The sequence below is a fragment of the Delphinapterus leucas genome, chromosome 8 (assembly GCF_059928025.1).
Source record: "Delphinapterus leucas isolate spDelLeu-1000000601 "Yukka" chromosome 8, BTC_Dleu_Yukka2, whole genome shotgun sequence".
Taxonomy (NCBI): Eukaryota; Metazoa; Chordata; class Mammalia; order Artiodactyla; family Monodontidae; genus Delphinapterus; species Delphinapterus leucas.
This window is the reverse complement of record NC_143136.1, coordinates 62,393,589-62,409,418: the sequence shown is the minus strand read 5'-3', so window position 1 is coordinate 62,409,418 and position 15,830 is coordinate 62,393,589. Positions and strand designations below refer to the sequence as shown.

The following is a 15,830-nucleotide window of genomic DNA, read 5'->3' as shown; positions in this document are numbered from 1 at the left end:
GATGAGAACCGCTTTGAATTATCGTTTTAAGGCATTGAACATAGTTTTTATATCCATTTATTCAGGTCTTCTTTTAATATTTTCATAGAATTTTAAAATTGTCATCTTAAAGTCTGATATTTTTTATAAAGCTAATCTAGAGGCTTTATGGTTTTAGTTTCTATTTAAATGATATCTTGTTTTCTGTAACATTCTCTGATTACTCCTTGCTGGTATAAAATAATACTATTGATTTTTGTATGTTCTTGTGACTGAGCACTTGCTGAACTCTCTGTTAATTCTAGTAGTTTGCCTGTTGATTCTTTTAGGTATTCTGTGTATCATATCATCTGAAAATAATGACAGTATCATCCCTTCCTTTCAAATCTTTATTTCTCTATTGTTGTCTTAATGCATGTCCAGTACTGTTTTGAGCAGTGAAAGTAATAGGCAGTATCCTTTTTTGTGCCGTACCCCAAAGAGAATGCTTTTAAAGTTTCCTGTGTATGTCTGTTTGTTTTATTGTAAATGGAATCATTTAAAATTACATTTTCCAATATGTTGCTAAAATGGAGAAATCCAGTTGGAATTTTTGAACGTTAATCTTCTATATTTAGCCACCTTGCTAATGAATTCAGTGATTATTTCTAATAGCCAGGACGCTCTTGAGTTTAATAATACACTTTTTTTTTTTTTTGATGTTGGGGGTAGGAGTTTATTTATTTATTTATTTTTGCTGTGTTGGGTCTTTGTTTCTGTGTGAGGGCTTTCTCTAGTTGTGGCAAGTGGGGGCCACTCTTCATCGCGGTGCGCGGGCTTCTCACTATCGCGGCCTCTCTTGTTGCGGAGCACAGGCTCCAGATGCGCAGGCTCAGTAGTTGTGGCTCACTGGCCTAGTTGCTCCGCGGCATGTGGGATCCTCCCAGACCAGGGCTCAAACCCGTGTCCCCTGCATTAGCAGGCAGATTCTCAACCACTGCGCCACCAGGGAAGCCCAATAATACACTTTTTAAACAAACATTTTGTTATCCATGGGACATCATCAAGAATGGTACCTGGTACATGTTCTGACACAGAAGCCTGCTCTCCACACAAATCTATTAGACTTTCCTTATTTAGTTAAATATCTTAGTCTAACACTATTTCTAATACCATATTGGGGCAGATTTTAGTAACTCATGTGGTTCTCTTTATCTTTGCTCCAACTTAATTGCATCTTCTCTTATTTATACTCTAATTCTGGAATTATTAACAGAGGGACTGGAGGTAGTTTTTGAATTCCATAGCATTGTTTGTAAACTGTTTGTGTATTTTTCTTGGAAGAAAATAGTTATCAGTTTATTATAGGTGGATTATCCACCCACCCTCCAAAGTTGAAAAACCACTGCTCTATCTCCTTTAATCCTTTTGTCTTTCTTCTATCTGTCAAAAGTAGTTTCTCTTCGAGTAATAATGATAGCTAGCATTTATTGTACACTGACTACATGCTAAGCATTGTTTTAAGTGCTTTGCATTTAAATTCATTTAAGTTTCACGAAACTATGAGGTAGCTGTTATAATCTTCACTTTACAGACATGAAAACAGGCACAGAAAGATGAATGACTTGCTCAGGATTCACAGCTAGTAAGTAAAGCTGCCAGAATTCAAGCACATTTAGTCCAGATGCCAAATCTGTACTATTAACATCTGAGCTATGCTGCTGCTTAGTACACAAATCAGTTTTGGAGGCGAACATGTTATTTTCTTCTAGTTTTAGGTCTGTAAAAGCCACTATCTTATTGCATTTTATACTCTCTTTGATCTCAATATGAATACTCTATAGATATTTCTTAAGTATAATAACATAATGATTGATTTGTTGATAGTCGAATAGACATACAAGAATAGCAGACAAAATTGAAAACATCTTACGTGTCCATCAGTGAGAAACAGGTTAAATAAACTGTGGTTTATTCATACAGTGGCATACTCTGCAGGAGAAAAAAGAATAGAAAGTTTTCTATGTGCTAATGTGGAAAAATCTCAAAAATATATTAAGTATCGCAAAGCAAGGTGTGCTTATATTAAATGAAAATAGAGGAAAAATAATGGTACTCATATTTGCTTGTGTGTGTGTATGTATGATACTCTGGAAAAATACGTTAAGAATCATGGTCAGTTCTTACCGAGGAGTTGGGTTAGTGAGTTTGAGGTTTGGATAGAAGGGAAAAAAGAATGGTGGAGAGACTTTTTAAAAAACAGTATCTTTTTATACTTCTAGATTTTAAATAGTGTAAATATACCACTGCAATAATTTATAGAAAAAAAAGTATTTTTTGAACAGTTAATGTATTCACATTTTTTAAAATTCGAGAGGTACAAGAAGATATTCTATGGAAAAAAATCTCTGTTTACCCCTTTCACTAGCCACTTGATTGCTGCCCAGTTGCTATCAGTTTCCTCTGTATTATTCCAGAGACATTTTATGCATATACAAGAAATATGTGTGTGTGGGGAGGGTGTATTTTTTTTTTCTTTTAGTCCTCTTTTTATACATTGTTTTTCAGCTTGCATTTTTTTCCCCTTAAGAGTGTATCTTGGAGATCATTTCATATTCAATACATGAAGACCTTCCTCATTTTGTCTTACAGTTTCAGAATATTTCATGTATGAGGTACCAGGATGTATTTAATTAGTCCCCTATTAATAAACATTTGGGTTATTTCTAGTCCTTTGCTATTTACAAATGATACCGCAATGAATGATAGTATGCACAAGTTATTTTGCATGTTTTTGATTGTAGGATAAATTCTTAGAAGTAGCTGAGTAATATTCCATTGTATATATGTACCACATTGGGAAGCTGCTGTATAGCACAGGGAGCTCAGCTCAGTGCTCTGTGATGACCTAGATGGGTGGGATGGGGGGGGCGATGGGAGGGAAGTCCAAGAGGGAGGGGATGTATGTATACATATAGCTGATTCACGTCATTGTACAGCAGAAACTACCACAACTTTGTAAAGCAGTTATACTCCAAAAAAAAAAAAGTTTATGCACACACACACAGAAATCCTTAGAAGTGATTTGCTGTTTCAGCATTTGCATACTTTTGTAGTTTTGATGGTTATTGCCAGAGTGCCTTTCATTGAAGTTGTACCAATTATGTTAACACCAGTGATGTGTGAACGTTTCCCTGTACTTGTGTCTACTTAGTGTGTTATCATACTATTTAACCTTTGCCTCTAGATCTTTGGTCTAGGTAAAATAGCTCAATGTAGAGTTTTTTTTTAAGGTTGTTTCAATTTATATTTTTCCTAAGGTTGAGCATTTTCCTTATGCAGAGCCATTTAGTTTTCTTTACTATGACCTACTTGTTACATGCTTCTTTTGAAAATAATTAGGAAATGAAAATGACTGGGAAAATCATTTAGTATCTGATCTTTAAAAAAGTATCTCATGATGTTTCCTTTGTGTAGAATAATCTGCCACTCTCATCTGTTTTGTCCAAGTCAAATGATAGGGAGGAATGAGAAACTTTTCTTTCATTTTTTTCTTCTTTTATAAATTTTTCCTCAGGTTTCTTTCATTTTAGTGACCCACTTTTTGGGTTCAACATCTGCTTCATGAGAGGCCAAGTAATCCTGAAGTAGTCTGTGAATCCCAGGGGGAAAAGTACATTTATGTAGATCTTTGTTCATTTTTATCCATTGTTGGATATCCTGTCATAAAGATGAAGAAAAAGTATTGCTATTTTCCTACCATTAGTAGTTCCCATTGTCTCAAGTTGTTTTTGTGCCTTACCTTAGAACATAAATGCCCTCTCTCAATAGAGCAGGAAGATATAACAGCTGTAAATATATATGCACAAAACAACAAAACCCCAAATTACATAAAGCAGAAATTGACAGAATTGAAAGAAGAAATAGACAATCCACAATTATACCTGGAAACTTCAGTGTTTTTTCTTAGTAATCAATAACAAGTAGATAGAAAATCAACAGGGATGAATGAGACCTGAACCATACTCTCAGTCAGCTTCATATAATTGACATCTATAGAATACTCCACCAAACAATATCAGAATGCATATTTTTTACAAGTGCACATGGCCCATTCACCAGAGTGTACCATATGCCAAACCATAAAGCAAGTAGCAATAAATTTAAAAGAATTGAAATCACAAAACATATTTTCTTACCACACAGAATTAAATTAGAAGTCAGTAAAAGAAAGAAATATATAAATCCCCAAATGTGTGAGAATTAAGCAGCACACTTCTAAATAACTTATGTATCAAAGCAGAAATCACATGGAAATCAGAAAACACGTAAACTGAGTGAAAATGAAAACACAGCATAGCAAAATTGTGAAATGCCCCTAAAATAGTTCTTGGAGAGGTACATACAGCTTCAAATGCTTATATTTAAACAGAGGAAAGGTCTAAAATCATTTTTTTTTTTTTGCGGTAATTGGGCCTCTCACTGTTGTGGCCTCTCCCATTGCGGAGCACAGGCTCCGGACGCGCAGGCTTAGCGGCCATGGCTCACGGGCCCAGCCGCTCCACGGCACGCGGGATCTTCCCGGACCTGGGCACGAACCCGTGTCCCCTGCATCGGCAGGCGGACTCTCAACCACTGCACCACCAGGGAAGCCCAGGTCTAAAATCATTTATCTAAATTGTTACTTTATGAAACTAGAATAAGAGTAAATTAAACCCAAAACAAGTAAAAGAAAGGAAATTACAAAAATCAGAGCAGAAGTCAATGGATAGTAATGGAGAAACAGTAGAGAAAATCAATTAGTTCAAAATCTGGTTCTTTGCAAAGATCAATAAAATGGATACACCTAAATGTCAGGAGCTCAGCTGAGCTGGGAGAGAGAGAACTGAGCTGCTAGGTACTGGAGTGGCTGATTAAAGCAGGAAGCCACAAATGAAAGAGTTAAACCTTTAATCACTTACTGTGATAGTATAATCAAGAGGCTAAAATCAGAGAAAATGCTGATTCCCCGTTCCATCACCTTCATAGAATGAAATGATGTATCGGTTAAGGATCAGGTGGATCAGCACAGATGTGGGAATCTGTTAAGGGAGCCGCAGACAGAAGGTTCTTGCAGTGTTATGAACTCTGAGGTGGAGAGGAGGGTGAAGGGGTAGGGATAGGAGTGGAAAAGTCCTGGGTACTGAGTCAGAGCGGGGAAAAGTTTCTTAAAGGTTTCAGCTTTTTCCCTTCATAAGCTGGCCTTGGCAGAAGTGTCAAAGTGACCCCTGCCCAAGGCCTCAGATAGAGGGGCCTAGGAATAAAGGCGCCAGGCCTGGGAATGTAAATGTGTGAAAGAGCATGACTGGCCAGGGGGCCTGAGACCATGATTGCAGATCCCTTCAGAGACTGCAGTGCACTGACTGTGTGCCAAGTCTGGTGGAGGGAGGACAGTTTTCACCATGAGACCTGCAAAGTAAAACCTTTGTAATTACCTGTGGTTAGACCTGAAAAAACACATATAGGTTTTTTGTTGTTTTTTTGTGTGTGTGGTACGCGGGTCTCTCACTGTTGTGGCCTCTCCCGTTGCAGAGCACAGGCTCCGGACGCTCAGGCTCAGCGGCCATGGCTCACGGGCCCAGCCGCTCCGCGGCATGTGGGATCTTCCCGGACCGGGGCACAAACCCGCGTCCGCTGCATCGGCAGGCGGACTCTCAACCACTGCACCACCAGGGAAGCACACATAGGTTTTTAACCAGGAACCAGACTCCTCACTAGATTGATATGGAAAAAAAAAAAAGAGAGAGAGAGAGAAGATACAAATTACCAATATGAGGAATGAAGGAGGAAACGTTCCTACAGAACCATAAGAGAATATTATGAATAACATTTGCAAACAAATTTGATAACATCGATAAAATGAACAAATTCTTTGAAAGATACAAATTACTAAAACTGACTCAAGAAGAAATAGAAAATTTTGAATAGATCTATATTGAGTAAGGAAATTGATTTAGTTATTAAACTTCTACAGTTATTATCCTGCCAAAAAATGAGATCAACAACTTTATAACAACAGAGATAACATCATGATGAATTCTATGAAAAATTTAAGGAAGAAATTTTATCAATATTATATAAACTCTTGGCAAACAGAGGAAGAAGAGACACTGCATACTCATTTTATGAGGCCAGTTTTACTAATACCCAGTCCAGGCATCATGAGAAAACAAAACTACAAACCCATATCTCTCATGAACATAGAAGCAAAAGCCTTAATAAAATATTACCAGTAAAAAGGATAATACACCATGACCAAATGGGTTTATCCTAGGAATGCACATTGGCTCAACAACAATAAAAGATCAATAAACTTAATTCACCATATTAATAGAATACATTTTTTAAAAGCATATGATCATCTCAGTAGCCATTTGACAAAATCTAACACTGTTTCATGGTAAAAAAAAAAAAAAAAAAAAAAAAAACACCAAAAAAAGGAATAGAAGGGAAAGTCTGATAAAGGGCACCTATGAGAAACCCATAGCTAACATCATATTTAAAAGTGAAAGATAGAAAGCTTGCCCACAAAGATAAGAAATAAGGCAAGGATGTCTGCCCTCTTCCTGTCTTTTAAGCACTATATTGGAGGTTCTAGAAAGAGCAGTTAGGCAAGAAAAAGAAATAAAAGGCATCCAGATTGGAAAGGAAGAGGGAAAACAATCTCTGTTTACAAATTAGATGATCTTGTTTGTGGAAAATTGTAAGGAATCTCTCAAAAGCTATTAGAGCTAATAAATGAGTTTAGCAAGGTTGTAGGATACATGATAAATGTACAAAAAAAATCAGTTGTGTTTCTGTGCATTAGCAATGAGCAGTTTGAAAATGAAATTAAGAAAATAGGGTGATGGAAATATTCTGGAATTAGATAGTGGGTGATGGTTGCACAATTTTGTGAATTTACTAAAACTCACTAAATTGTTCATTTTAAAAGGATGAATTTTATGGTATACAAATTATATCTCAAAAAATATATTGAGAAATTATTGTATCCAGAATATATCAGGAACTCAATAATAAAAAAGCAAAAGATACAAAGTGAGCAAAAAATTTGAATAGGGCACACTTCTCATCAGAATATATATGAATGACCAACAATACATGAAAAGGTGTTCAACATCATTATTGTTTAGAGTACAAATTAATGTTACAAGTTTTGGTGAGGATCTGGAGTACCTGACATTCTTCAGTCATTTGCTGGTGGGAATGCAAAATGGTATAGTCAAATTTGGAAGAAGTTTGACAGCTTCTTTAAAAAGTTAAGCATACTTACAGTACAACCCCCAAATAAATAGGTGTCTACCAAAATAAATGAAAACTTATGTCCACATAAAGACTTTTATATGAATGTTCATAGCAGACTAATTTGTAGTAGTTAAAAACTGGCAACAACCCAGAATTCCATCAACAAGCAAATGCATGAACAAAATGTGGTGCATTCATTCAGTGGAATACTACTCAGCATTAAAAAGGAATGGACTGCTGATACACGCAATAACACGAATGAATCTAAATATACTGCGCTAAGTGAAAGAGGCCAGGTACAAAAGACTACATACTGTATGATTCCATTTATATGGAATTTTTTAAAATCCCCAAACTGTAATGGCAGATTATAGTTGGCAGAAAGCAGATAAGTGGTTGTTTGGGGCCAGGAGCAGGGGCTGGAATTGATTGCAGAAGAGCACCAAGGAACTTTTTCAGGGGATGGAATTGTTCTAAGACTTTATTGTAGCAGTGGTTGCATGAGTATACATTTTCCAAAATTCATCAGACTTCACTTAAAGTGGGTGAATTTTATGGTATGTAAATTATACCTCAGTAAAGTTAGTTTTTAACACGCCGTATTAATGTATCTATACAAATGGGGGATTTGTGGCCTCATATCTAGTGATTTAAAAACTTAGCATCTTTTTCAGCCTGCATATCATTTTGCTTTTTCATCTTTATTTCTTTTTTTATTTTGGCTGTGCTGCACAGCTTGTGAGATCTTAGTACCCCAACCAGGGATTGAACCTGGATCTCAGCAGTGAAAGCGCCAGAGACCTAACCTCTGGACCGTCAGGGAGTTCCCCTTTATTTATTCTTTATAGCGTATTTCAGAATTTTGTACTTAATCCACACAATTAGTTGTTTTGCAAACAGATGTTTGTTGAATGTCTGCTATGTGCCAAACACCGGGAGGACAGAGCCCCTACTCCCAGGGACTACTCCCACAGTCTTAGAGGACAGGCTAATTTATTTTTAAAGTAGAAAGTATAAATGTAAGAACTGAAGTGTTTACACAGTATAGACGTACTAATTTTATCTCGGTGGAACTAGGTAGTCTAAGGTGTCATTAAGTGGGGTCAGGAAAGGCTTCCCTGAGGAGCTGGAATTTGAAGGATGTTAGGAATTAATTGGTCCAGTGGACAGGGGAAAGTAGACTAACTTGCCTCCTAAATGGATTTTCAGTTAAATAAAGAGGGGTAGGGGGTATATTTTGGTGTTTACAAGACTAACAAACTCCTTTAAAAATCAGCTTTCAAGATATGAGTCCTTGGATCATTGATTCCACTGGTTCTGTTATTACTGAGTAGAGCTTCAGATTACCTGGCAGTTAGAGCTCTCAAGTTTTTAAAAACTCCACCCTCTTTTTAAAACATTGTTTTAAACATTGACATTGTTTCACACTCATTCAGGGTCTAGGCAAATGATTTAGCACTGTCTGTTGTGAATTCCATGTTTTCGCTATTGTTCTTCTTTATCCACACTGAAAGTCTATGTCTTTTTAACCAAAAGTCACTTTCCCTTTGCCCCAAATTAACATTTGCTTTCATAGAGTAGCTAGGTGCTATAGGCTATATTCATCAGATATGTGAAAACACTATTTTTAAAATAAATGTATAAATGAAGCAGATGCTATGGCACTTGGAAGTTAAATTTCAAAGAGAAACATTCTGGGAATATTGGATATAACAGCTCGGAACCTTTTCTCTCTTCTTTGCTCCTCTTACTCCCCTCACTTTATTTAGTTGACTCAGTTAAGAAAGTTTTCTTACTATCCAGAAGTAATTGATGAGAATGACACTTAAAATATCTGTAATGGGAAATGTTCATTATGAAATGTCTTGAGAATTTTCTATTTCATATCTAAAAGGAAGAAGAAGAGTTTTCAGTTCTTTCCAGCTGCCTGGGACTTCTGCCAACATTTTACCAAACAGAACATCCATTCATCAGTGCCTCCTGTCTGGATTGGCCAGTTCCAGCATTTGATATTATATCTCAGTGGTGTTTTCAGATAAATTCATTTACTGAAAGACATGCCGAACAAGGAAAGGTATGTAAAAAGAGTAATACTTGCTATAGTGGTGACATGCTAATAGGTAAGAGAATAATGAAGAATTTAAAATTTCAGGTAATCTAGTCTTGGCAGTATTTATTAAACTAATTATTTTGAAAAAATGGTTTGCTTATATTTATTTATGAGTGTAAAAGCAGAAATGTTTCAGTTAACAAAACTAAGGTATAGTATGTTACTTTTAGTGTGTTTTAGGTCATCAGGTTTTTATTGAATACCTTAAATAGTCATAGCACTAGATTTGGAAGGTACAAAGGAATTTTAAGATAGACAAGGAACTTGTAAGCATATTGGAAAGAGGACTGTCACATAAAAATTAAAGATTTGGACTTGCACATCTAAAACATCATGTCTTTAACTATAAAATGTGCTGACTCTATGCTGCCAGCTCGATGGGTAAAGGTGTTGTGTTGGAGATGAGGGAATTGGAAAGGTGGGTTGCAGGCAGTGGTGGGTGGCTCTTAGTGCCATGGTTTGGTGTTCAGACTTTCTTCTATATAAAATTACAGTTTTTGAGAAATGGAATAATATGATGAAAGTAGTGTTTTAGGGAGGTAATTTTTGTGGCTTTTTTAGTAAGTAAAATTGATGTTATGGAGAAAGGGAAACCAGGGATTATTTAGTGGTGAAGAAAATCTGGATTATTGTTTTGATAGCCAGCAGAAATTAGACAGAATGTAACCAATGCAAGAGACGCATTTGAGAAAAATATATAGTCCTTGGTGACCAAGTGTACATGACTTTAAAATCTTGAACTCAAGTCATCAGAAGAGTAGTAACTAGTATACATAGTTCCGATAGGAACCTGCTCCTGCTTAAAAACCACTGACGATGGATGTCCCATTGGCTACGGACAGGACTCTTTACATGGCATTCACCATCTTGCTTGCCTTTCTAACTTCATTTCATACCACTTCCCAGCCACCACCTTGCTTAAACCACGAAAGAATATTTCTTAAGTATGCTATGCATTTTTTAAACATCTGTGCTATTGCTTATTGCTGTTACTTTTATTTAAAGCAATCTTCCTACTGTTTTCCTGTTAATCACCCATGAAGGCTTTGCTAAGATAAATGTTACCTTTTCTATAAAGCTTTATCTGAGAGTCCATCTCCCTCTATTATGTATGATAGTACTTTTGCCACTGTTTCTAATAGTTGCCATGTTTATCACTTCTGTTTGTTTAATGTGTCTGAATGGGGACTCCACAAGGCAAAAATTGTTTCTTGTTTATTCTTGAATCCCTAGTTCCTGGAAAGTGCCTGATATAGACTAGTCACCTAAAAAATATTTGTGAAACAATTAAATGGTGGATTAATGTCATTGGGAGAAATAGAACTGATGAAAGGGGAACCGATTTCAGGAAAAACGAGAATTTTAATTTAATGTCAAAGGAACAATAGAAAAATTAGTATTTCAGATGGAGGTTGTCACTAGACTTAATTCTTAAAACATTGAAGTGAATAACAAAGGCAAGGTAAGCATAAATAATAAATGTCTCTGCTTTTGTTCATTTTCATTTTCTATTGAAATCCTTAAAGAGATATCTCATTTTATACTTTTTTAAAAGGAAAGGAAAATTGAAGAAGTTAATTGAACCTTGTGTACTATGTATAAAAATATTTTCCTATCTAGTAATTGCTTTATTCACAATTATATCTATAATCTGAAGTTATATTTTGATGTCTGAAAACCTATGAGGAATGTCTTGGAGTAAGAGTTGGGTATTATTGTAGAACCAGGACAGGAGAAAAAGTGATGAGCATACTTAAAATTATTTTGTCTTCATATGTGCCATGGGATAAGCAATAGATAAAAACGAAATCACTTGATAGTATAAGAATAAGCCTACCTTTTTAGATGAATGATTATTGTTGTGAATATTGAGAGAAAATAAGAATTTACCATTTAAATATATTTCATCTTTTTGTAAAATTGAGTGATAACTATTTGTTTTAGAGTCAGAACAGTAGATATTTATTTATTTATACTTATGCAGAATTTTTGTTATTTGAATGCACCCCTATCTGACCTGCATCCCTACACTTGTCCCTTCACTCTGTTCTATCTCTAACCTCAACTCTGTCCATTTGTCAACCAGATTTCTTTTTAACCAGCAACTTTAAATTTGAACAGAGAGACATAGATAAATATAAACAGTGATTGGAGCTGAATAGTGCAACAGCTTCCCTTGAAAGATAGCCTGAATTACTGCTTCTCCTTTCTTGTAACAGCTAAGATTCTTTTATTGCAAACAGTTTGGTTGCAAACCTCTGGTCTGTTTTCTCTGAAGCGCTACTGCTAGATGACTCCATCTCAGCTACTTTCCTTCCCTATATATATGCTCCAAATTCAGATTCCTGGGGGAGAGAATCTGACTGGCCTAATTTGCATCATATGTATACCCCTGTGATGGGGCAGGATCTTGTGATGGGGCAACCCCATCAGATCTGTATGGAGCAGGAAAAGAGGTTATTTTCCAAAATAAGTCATAATGCTGTCAATGTAGGAAGGCAGATGAGGTTGCTAGACAAATTGGAAAAAACGAACACTGGTGGCCTGCTACCTTCACATCTTACCTCCCCAGCACATAGACGTCCTTCTTCTCATTCACAGAGTTTCATTTCTTCCCCTGTTTAAAATGATGTAACTGTTCCCTTTACAACCACAGATGCAGCCACCATTTCCCAAATACCTAACCTGAAGTCACATCCTATAGTTATATCATCAAGCTTCCCTGAATCCAGAGGCTCTGGGAGATGTCCATTCCTTCTGTGATTTATTGTTCTTACACCCCAACGGCCTGGAAATTTTTAATTAGCACCTGCTCACCCTGAATTCAGTAGTAGGAGAAAGGAAAAGAGAATGAAAAATATTGCAAAAATATATGCCACAACAAGCAAGAAAATTTTAAATTAGTCATAAAACTGTAGCTAATATACAGTCAAATATATGACTTTCTTCTTTCACCTTCTTTGACCACACCTCAACTGGTTGGATTTATTTGAACAAAGATGTGATCCAAACTTTATTCTGAGAGGTCTGAGCTCAGTGATTTGTCCTGTCATGCTTATATAAGACTGTACTAGTTTTGTGTGAAATGTTTACCTTTCAAGCCTGAACGCGCTAGGGGTGGGGGTGGGGTGTATCTCTGAGTTTCAAACATACTGATACCGGAGGTATTTCTATTTTATTTGATGAGGTCACTCCCTCCAGACAATACTGTAAGCCATTCCCTTTCTTTTCCGAGTGGTATTAGGGAAGCTAGAGTGGTCAGATGACATTTAGTTTTTAATTCAGTGGAACTATTATTATGTCCCTTGTTGGCAGATAGCACACAGCCTCCTTACAATAGTACTGAAACCACAGAAGAATCCAGAATAGAAGGGAAACAGAAATTAAAGACCGAATTTTTAGGTCTAATTATGAGAGATGCCACCCTCTGGTTCCCAAACCTGTGCACTCCATCTGTAAGAGAACAGTCAATCACCCTTATGTACTAGTTGCTTTTTTAGGTCGTATACCTCATTCTGTAGGAGCATATACCTCATTCAATAGGTGTTTCCTTCTAGTTGGTACCATCTAAAAATTCATCAGCAAAGTAGTTCATCATTTAAAAGACCAGTGATTTTTTTCAGATGATTGACTATATGTTAAGATCAGTTAATTCCATAGACATCCACCTATTGTGTTACATCTTTCTTTATGAAGAAAATTCTTTGATTAGAGACAATGTGGTGTGTGCTACTGGGTAATTTACAACCTAATCTGGATAAGTATCAAGTTCAATGAGGGCAAATTGCTGTTCCTTCCACTGATGGAAGGGTTCCATATATAATGAACCCGTTACAGAATATGCAGTCTTTGGAGTCCGGAGTTGGGCACTGAGTATTGGCAAACAGCATATTGTAAGCCCATATATTGTCCTTATCCTTGCTTCCATGGCTGCTTTATCCGTGAACATATTGATAAACACTAAGCTGGATACTTCGTTATTAGACTGATTTAGATGGATTATGGCTATAAGTAATGTGAGATGATCACCATGTGAATTGCCAGCCTCCATACTGTTTCTTAAGATAATGGATTCATACTACATTTTATCTGATTTAAGTGTTAATGAAGTAGCATCTAGAAAAAAAATTAATGCTATTTCCAGTATTTTTATATAGCTGCAAAAAATGAACAAAATACCCTGTAGGGAAATTTAACTAATTTGGTTTTTTTTTTCACACTTACTGAGAAAATTTATGAAAAGAGTTGTAGCCCCAGCACTTATGGATACAAAAGATCTTAACAGCTTGAGGTGTAAGATTTTTCATCTTCTAGGAATGAAAGATTATAAAGTATTGAAATAGAAATATGAATTACAACCATGATCTTCCCTAAAGAAAAAGCCAATGAATTGTTTGTTTATCTAAGAAAGGTCAAAAACTTGGTTTTGAAAAATGTGTATAACTGTTTAAAATTATGTATTAAGAATATTTAAAAACAAGTACATCTACGTATATTTTCCATGCATGCTTAGTTATATTTAATATTTTTCTTTTAAAGTAATAACAAATTTCAATGTTTTAGGTGCTTAGTCTAAAAACTCACATCATGTTTTAATTGAAAATTACATTAAAATAGAGAATCGTAATTGTTGAAGTACTATTTTAGTCATTTGTAAAATGGAAATGGGAAGAGTGTTAATAAAGAAAATAAGCCACATTCTTGGAGACAGATTTTCTTTAAAAAAAAAAGGCCTTTTAAAAAATAAATATTTTGTGTTAGTAACTTAAATACATAGGACTAATGAATATTTTTGAATAATGTTTTAGGCCTTGCTTATCCAAGAGTCAAGATGGAAATTGCCACACCTACTACAGTTGCCTGAAAATTATAACACCATTTTCCAGTACTACCACAGAAAAACCTGTAGTGTCTGCACCAAGGTTCCTAAAGATCCTGCCGTTTGCCTTGTTTGTGGTACTTTTGTATGCCTGAAAGGACTTTGCTGCAAGCAACAAAGTTACTGTGAATGTGTATTGGTAAGCAAGAGTAAATAGTATAAAATGTATGAAAACTCAAATCACATGGAAATGTGGTATATATGGTCAAGCCAGCTCTTCAAATTTAACTACTCTTTGAATTAAATGCACAATACATATAAGGATCTTGTTTTCGTTGTTTTATTTATTTATTTATTTATTAACATCTTTATTGGGGTATAATTGCTTTACAATGGTGTGTTAGTTTCTGCTTTATAACAAAGTGAATCAGTTATACATATACATATGTTCCCATATCTCTTCCCTCTTGGCGTCTCCCTCCCTCCCACCCTCCCTATCCCACCCCTCCAGGCAGTCACAAAGTACCGAGCAGATATCCCTGTGCCATGCGTCTGCTTCCCACTAGCTATCTACCTTACGTTTGTTAGTGTGTACATGTCCATGACTCTCTCTCGCCCTGTCACAGCTCACCCTTCCCCCTCCCCATATCCTCAAGTCCGTTCTCCAGTAGGTCTGTGTCTTTATTCCTGTCTTACCCCTAGGTTCTTCATGACATTTTTTTTTTCTTCTTGAATTCCATATATATGTGTTAGCATACGGTATTTGTCTTTTTCTTTCTGACTTATTTCACTCTGTATGACAGACTCTAGGTCTATCCAGTAGAAGGGTAAAAACAAAAACAATGACAACAACAAAAAAACACCTGGGGTTTTATTTAAGTGGGTAAAACTTTTCCTAAGTGCAGCTTCAGTTCCTCTCCCTAATCCCGCTGCCCTTTAATGGTATATATGTTTAGATGTTGTGCTGTGAAACAGCAGTCATATATGCTGTTGTAGACACTAGCCTCTGAATTAGGTTTAGGTTAGCTCTTAATTGATTTCCTAGGTAATCCTTATCCAGATTCCTCCTCATGTATTGTTAATAAAGTATTAAGAATGAGTTAATAAATTTAACTTAGGTGAAATCTGACTTTAAAACATTTAAATATTTCTGTATTATTTAGAAGACAAGACATTCTTGATTTTCTTATAAAGTCCATTTGATTATGAAGTTCAGTCATATATTTTTAATTTTTTAGCATTCTCAGAACTGTGGTGCTGGAACAGGGATTTTCCTTTTGATCAATGCATCAGTGATTATCATCATTCGAGGGCATCGCTTCTGTCTCTGGGGTTCTGTGTATTTGGATGCTCATGGAGAGGAAGACCGAGATCTTAGGTTAGATGTGCATGGATATATCCACATGTTTTATTGAAGTTTGGCCAGTAAGAATAATGTACCATTCCTGACTTTGTAATTATAATAATAATTTTTTTTTTATTTCTGGCAGTCATTAATTTAGAACTATTTCTATTTTGGGGGATATTTTCCCCATCATCATGTTAAATATGAAATAAACCAAATTACTATGTGAGACTTTTGCCATAAGGAATCTATTTTTAAAAATGTGTGTGAAATCTTCATTGTATTATATTACTTTTAATACTTTTTTTTCCCTT

General features: G+C 35.6%; 1 protein-coding gene across 2 annotated transcripts in view; it reads left to right on the top strand.

Annotated features, from left to right (window-relative positions):
• UBR3 (ubiquitin protein ligase E3 component n-recognin 3) overlaps positions 1–15,830 on the top strand; it is a 254,192-nt gene that overhangs the window by 212,558 nt on the left and 25,804 nt on the right. For both annotated transcript variants that reach the window (XM_089916715.1, XM_089916716.1), the window contains 3 exons: positions 9,137–9,316; positions 14,161–14,370; positions 15,410–15,549. In XM_089916715.1, the coding sequence (XP_089772841.1) occupies positions 9,137–9,316; positions 14,161–14,370; positions 15,410–15,549 (530 nt within the window). The remainder of the gene's footprint in view (positions 1–9,136; positions 9,317–14,160; positions 14,371–15,409; positions 15,550–15,830) is intronic.